Here is a 6,855-nt window from a genome sequence, read left to right on the forward strand (position 1 = left end):
GTATGTATGCACACACACACACACATATATATATATATATATGAATATACTCTATAGTATATTTTCTAAAGCGACGACATGAATAGTATAGCTGACGGCGCTTGACTCAGGACGCCTGACAGTCACACTGTCACTGTTTCACAGTCTCACAGTGCAGTGCCCACACTCCGCAGACGTGATGATGAGAGTGTTGCACTGATGACAGTGATCTGACTATCTTCATTACGTTTCTCCTTAAAACGTAAAGAAAAGCGTTTACGTTTAAAGTTTATCCTAAATATAGTCCAATGGGTTTACAAATACGTATATTTTTTGAGGCGGCCTAGCTGTCACGAACTGTCCTATGTCACTTTGTGTCAGTTGTGAATAGTTTCAAATCGCCTTTTTATTAAAAAGGTCAATGTTTAAGGTGCAATTATGGAAAACTTTCATGGTCGATTTGCCCCCGATATACTTTAAAACGCTTAAAAATAACAATACTTTTTGCGTTTACGTTTAAAGTTTATCGCGTAAAGGCAAAACGTATAGAGCTTAGTGATCACTGAATGAATCACAGAATCAGTGATGTCACTGAGACAAGTCATGCTTTTTATGCCGGCCTTTTCTACTTTCAGTGTTTTAAATTTTATCCAATACAATCCTCGAAAGTAAGGAGCCACTTGATGATTGGATTGGGCCAGGTGATGATTGATGTCCAATCAGCTATGGCCGAGTAGGCAGGTATGTATGATTGTTATCTATTTAAGATTGTGACTTCACTCGACAACTTGGAATGTCTTGACTCTGTACCTCACAGAATACACCTTTTCAACCTAAAGAGCCTATACCCAACAAATATTGATTGTACTAACCAAGTTCGTGTTGGGTGCCTACCACCCCTCAGGGTAAATTATATGCTAAAAGCTCATATCAGCTAATATGCTATTGAAAATATCGCCATACAAAACAATAGGCGTCAAATTAAATCGGTTTACAATTTACAGCATGACAACCAAGAGACCTCAGAACAATGACAACCTTTATTCGAGGACAAATAAACTTTAAAACTTTGTCGAGCTGCCTGTCCAGTCCAATTCGTCTAGCGTAAACCCAGAAGTGGTACCAGCGATAGAAGTACCTCCGACGGATGCTGAGTTGCCGCTGAATACGCTATCCGCTGAAAACTCAACGGTGCCTCTGATATCTTGAGATGACCATTGCGAGAACACGCCGCTGAAAGTATTGACAAATATACAATCGGTTAAGATTTAATTAGATGGAGGCCAATCTGACATCGAGCCCACAAACTATGAACAACTCACTCGCACAAATTAGTCCTACTTACCCGTTTCCATCTAGAGCATTATTGTTCTTAAAAATACCTGTAATAATTATGGAAGGAGGTGAAGTAACGTGTTAGTGACACGCAGAGAGCGAAGAGTACGTAGACTACTCGGCTTGCAGCTCTAGCTTCTTATGCATTGATAGGTTTCTTCGAAGTTTACATTCCCTATCAACACTGATATACTTTTTAAAAGTCAGATATTTTTGCGGGGCTTGGTGCAGGTGTATATATTCTTCCTATGACGCAAAAATGTAGTACTCGTACCAAGTCAAATAGTCAATTACTTTGATTCATACCGGTGAACTTCAAAAGCGCCCCACTTTGGATGGTGTTCGACGCCATCACACCTGATCGCCCTTCAGCAGTATTCTCTGTAACCGACAAAGATTGGCGTTGCAAGATCAGACAGACAAATCATACTTTCAATATACTGTCAACTCTTTAATGATTAATAATAGATCAATGAAAGGATACTTTGTTATGCATATAATTACCTTCAAATCGACCCGACAGTGTCACCACAGATCCAGGATAATGATTAAGGATTCTCAATGCACCCGCACGAGCTCCTGCACCAGTGTCCACAGCACGATTACCCGTGAATGTGCCACTGACTTCCATAGTGCCTAAGATAGCCTGTACATGTGCACCTCCGCCCTGATTTGCACGATTGCCAACGAAACTCCCAGATAGCTGAACATATCTGAAATTGATAAAACATTAATGTGAACAAGTGTTCGCAATATTGGTAAACTTGCACACTGTATACGTCAAATTTCACCAGTATACTAGAGTGACTCACCCTTCCATCCAATCAAGGTAAATAGCCCCACCGTTGGCATGCTCTGCGATTTAAAATTTGAACCAGGATGAGAAAAAGTTCTGAAACGTATTGTGATTGTACATGTTAAATTGCTGCTATCCAGAAGGGAACCTCGATTTTGAAGTTGCCAAATCGCTTGTTTGCTACATACCACTTCCTCCCGGATATAGAGCACTGTTCTGAATAAACTTGCTGTCGAAGATGAGGCGTGAGTCGGCGTTGGCATTGATAATAGCAATCACCCCCCCACCCGCATATCTATCATCCACGTCAGAACTTACACGGTTGTTGGTGAACACTGACGAACTATCCATATAAACGCCTTTAGCGTTTCCTAGGAAGAACACCGCACCCGCTTTCTCACTAAGGAAATCATAAGCTTTGACATTGTATACTTTCAGTGACAAAGTTTGAGATCCGGAGTTATTCTCATCGCCAAGCCCTCTCAACGCACTCACATACTTGCCTGAAGCTGACGTAAGTTCGAGGTTCTGAAACTCAATGGATTGCACCGAGCCTGTTGGAAGGAGCAAGGCACTTCCGTCAAATGTTGCCTCAAGTATGGCGACCTCATCTCCACAGAGATGTCCAATTATCACTATATCCTTGTCGAAAGAAATAGGTGATGCCACCTGGATTTTTCCACCGATATGTATTTCGCCCCCAGCCTTCACAGCAGCCTCTAAAGACTCCGCGCACTTATTTCCGATTGCCACCTTCGCATAACATTCGCACACGTCAAAAGCCGCCGAGACAGCTATGGCAGCCTGGACTACAAGTAAGACCACAACGATCAGGTGTTGCAGACAAACGAACATCGTAGTGTATTGACTGAGTGTAGAATACTGTCTTTTTCCTTTTACACCGCTGTATTTATATGCTTCTCTAACGCATGTGTGGTTCAATTCGAGCGAAACAATGGTGCTGTCGTGGTGATTTTGTTCATGAAAAATCTATGTAGAAAAACCTGCTCAAATCTGACATCGTGGTAGATCAGAACCAGATCTCAACAATGTTGGGAAATGGCAGATGTATGGCGGCACGCGTAGAAAGCTTCAACCTGTGGTTTCCGAAAACTCCCGCAGTGATAATGGGACTAATTCATGCATGACTGTTTTTCACTCAAATCAACGATCTTTGTAGATCAAACTTTTTATCTTTTCATACCGTCCCCAATTGCTTCAAGAGTACGTGTCTAAATATTCGTAAAGCAAATCACAAATACCAAAGCTAAAGTTTTATTTACAGTGGTAATTACACCTCAAACTTCATCCGCACATTCATGCCATGGCCTGAACTCAGCGAAGGCTGTTGAGTCATATGATGCGAACGCAGAACTCGACTCATTTCGATTAATAATTTTTCGTAACTGAGGTTGGGGTAGTGTTTTTCCACGGCCTGTATGAATGAGAAGGTCATGGCTCCGGTCCTTGCGCCGCCTGAAAGGGCATTTGTATCTGTAATATTTAAATAAAGGTACTGTATCAGTTGCATGTCGCCACCGGTTCACGCGTGATTGAATATTTAGTGGAAAGCAGATATAAATAAATCCGCACTCGTGCGCCATAGTATAGGCCATCGCGAGCGACTTTAAGAATGCGCATACAGGCACTATATAGTAAGCGTAGCATTTACAGGAATGTGCTCGCACCGAACGCTCGCATCTACTAAAATATGCAATATGAATATCCTCGAACAGTTGTATCAGGTATTGAGAGTGTCTGACAACAGCCACTCGTGGAAGATTGTTGTAGACTAATCTCTAGACTTCCGATATCCCAGACACAGACTTGTAACTTTGCAGTTTGCGCCAGGAAGCTCTGCTATGATGTCATTAGTATATCTTTTTATAGGCCAAACAAGGATCTGACTAAACTTAAAGAAGAGATCACAATTGATATTATATAAACTACATACCGGCCGAAGTTTGATTATCTTGGCATCCGCTAAATAGGACCACCTCTCCCTTCGTTTCCTTCCCTCGTTTAACGGCTGACGTGACACGGGAGATGTAAAACAAGATTAAGCATACCAAGAAAGCCTAGCGTGGATATACTTGCATAAAATATGCATGCGAAATTCGAGATGCGGCGTATTTCCAGGCGTTCATTACAGTGACTAGATTCTGTATACAAGCCTCAGGCTGCGGAAGAATTGTATTTGAAGCTACAATCTTAAAGAGTTAGTCTTTCGGAACTGCGTTGCACGAAGCACGAATGGGATATGAAAATTACTAACTAATCGCTGAGCCCACTAATACGAGTACGGTGAAAAGCGAACGACCAGAAAACAGATTCAGCAGTCTAAATGTAAATCCTAGTAACTAGATGATCTCAAGCACGCACATCTAGAGAACATAGTCGCAGAAATTTCACGGATTGTACCTAGTGTGCCACGTTCTTGGCCGTAACAACGGAATCAATCAATACATCGATGCACCATATTTTACTATTCATAATCACCCATACCTCTCTGGTCAACGGCTTGCTTGATACCGTCCTTGCTCAAGGTATATGTATGGGGTAGATCAAGTCCTGTACCACTGTGGCAGCAGTCCATAACTACACGTGGAGAGTGCAAAACATATTAGTGATGAAACAATGCAGATAAACGGATATTTGGGGTTAGTTCTACAGTTTATTACTGGCAGTTTCGCTCTCATAAAAATTGCCATCACAGACCTGTGTGCGATCAGCTGCTGGCCGTGATCTAAGCAACGCAGATATTGTTGTAGCAGCGCTTAAGGGGAGCTGTTAGCTTGTAAAAACACATTGGAAACATTGTGCATACCTGATGTTAAACGGGTGCCTTGCGGAACCTTTGAAGCAATGTTTTTGTGTAGTTCATCATCCACTATATCACCAGCTTGTCTATAATCCATGGGGATGATGGTTTCGTCCATGCCATCAGCCTCATCTAGTGCGTAAATGAAGAAGGTTGAATATGTTTTTGTGCATCGGTTGTCTTTTGGTACAAAAAAAACATCGGCCCTTTTCGTCGAATGCATGCCCCTTGCTTAAGATAGAGATAATGTGCGCTACAAATCGACAAACTGCATCAGAAAGACCCCACTCTTCCCGAGATACTTCGAGGACGCAAATAGGCCTGTACGTCACCTCCTTACACGTCGGATCGACGACATAGCACTGGAATCAACACACACAATGATTCTTGCCCCACGAAGTACCGTTCATATTTGACACGAGTCTCGAACACTACACTCCGAAAGTCTACAAATGCGCAACCCCGGCATACCGTCAGCGTTGCAGCATACAAAAGCAGAAATAACGTTGTTATATGGCTATGAATACTGGGCCATGCGGTATGTGGTAAGATTATAGTACAAGTAAAGAGTCAGCCTAAGTATATTTCAAGGCCTCAAGGTATATGTATTAGCTACCTCCGTCTGTGTCTCGTTTCTGCGACCCGTGTCCACTGTAATGGAAGAACAAAGAATCTCCCGGCCTCGCTTCGCCCGTCAGCCACCCGAGCGCGTTAAGAATATTCCGTCTTGTCGGGTGAAAGCTGGTGTTCTGTATATACAAATAGGTGAGCAATAGTTGAATGAGTAGGGTGACAAGGTAGCTCAAATAGAATGTATTACATTGTCAGAGAGCGTGGGTAAAAAGCAACGTTTACTTGCTTTCGTTCAACAGTGCCCGCTAAATGGCCGAAGCCTGGGTATCGTTACTAGTACAACTCTTATCCTGCAACCACAGCGGCAAACCCCCGCACCTGTTGATCATCTGTCAGTAGCACAATATCTGCACTCTTAAACTGGAATTTGGTCTCCAGCAAGTACTTCATGCATTTGGCGTCGTTAATACAGCCACCCAGCTTCAACTGCTTGTCGTGCAGGTAGTTTATACCCACCAGAACGGCCCGTTTCCTACCCGATAGCGGGGGTACTCCCAAACTTTGGGCGTCTACAAACCCTTGCGCCGCAGGTAAATTCTGGTGGTTTGTGTTTGAGTGCCCTTGTGCTGGCGGGGTTGGCTGATATGGAAAAAGGCAAATCGAATAAATTAAGCTATGGCCTTTGCGGTTCCTACGCCAGAGTTTCTTCCAGAGACGGCGAGTTGGTTTCCGTGAAGTGCAGGCTACTTTAACAGCATGTAGATGCAAGTGCTCGAAGTCGAGAGGGGGAGGGGGGGGGGGAGAAAGGGGGTGAGGGGACGAGATCCTTCCGCTAATTCGATGAATAAATGGGTGTACTGTACAAAACATCTTGTAGAATTGTTAAGCAAAACAGTCCAGAGGAAAATGCACTTGACAACCGATCTGTGCTTTTATTGCCCTGTTACCCATAACTATTAAATGTTCTTGGAAAGAACACTGCAAAGGCACCTTGGCAACTTGTAGTCCGCAGTTATATCTAGACACTCTGAAAGCATGCACAGACTGACATACAAAGCAAATACATACCTGATAGAATGATGGCGGCGCTGGCTGCTGCCCATATGGTGATGGTGCTCGTCCGGGGGGAGCTTGCCCATATGGAGAACCTGCAAATGCAGATTGCATCATAACTTGACTTAGCTCCTCTGACGAGCTTTGGTAAACAATTTATTATTTCAAATATATATACACGTACAATACAATTGAACCACAATTCTACACCACAATCAGACAACATGTTATACACGACTATAACGTTTGAAACCATATATCAGTGATCACAAAATAAAATTCCATATATAGATGGTGT

General features: G+C 42.9%; 2 protein-coding genes across 2 annotated transcripts; both read right to left on the reverse strand.

Moving 5' to 3' along the window:
- Window positions 1–1,001: 1,001 nt before the first annotated feature.
- SARC_05042 (hypothetical protein) lies at window positions 1,002–2,965 on the reverse strand (the record flags this gene model as incomplete). The annotated part of the gene is made up of 5 exons (XM_014301110.1): window positions 1,002–1,212; window positions 1,325–1,361; window positions 1,621–1,695; window positions 1,819–1,950; window positions 2,299–2,965. The coding sequence occupies 5 exons, from the start codon at window positions 2,963–2,965 to the stop codon at window positions 1,041–1,043; spliced, it is 1,083 nt and encodes a 360-aa protein (XP_014156585.1). The 3' UTR covers window positions 1,002–1,040.
- Window positions 2,966–3,382: 417 nt separating this feature from the next.
- SARC_05043 (hypothetical protein) lies at window positions 3,383–6,143 on the reverse strand (the record flags this gene model as incomplete). Its single annotated transcript, XM_014301111.1, has 6 exons — window positions 3,383–3,604; window positions 4,065–4,139; window positions 4,616–4,708; window positions 4,938–5,063; window positions 5,548–5,680; window positions 5,883–6,143. Coding segments are annotated over 6 exons (891 nt in total), but the record flags the coding sequence as incomplete, so codon positions are not given.
- Window positions 6,144–6,855: the final 712 nt, after the last annotated feature.

Source organism: Sphaeroforma arctica, assembly GCF_001186125.1.
Source record: "Sphaeroforma arctica JP610 unplaced genomic scaffold supercont1.307, whole genome shotgun sequence".
Classification (NCBI taxonomy): domain Eukaryota; class Ichthyosporea; order Ichthyophonida; genus Sphaeroforma; species Sphaeroforma arctica.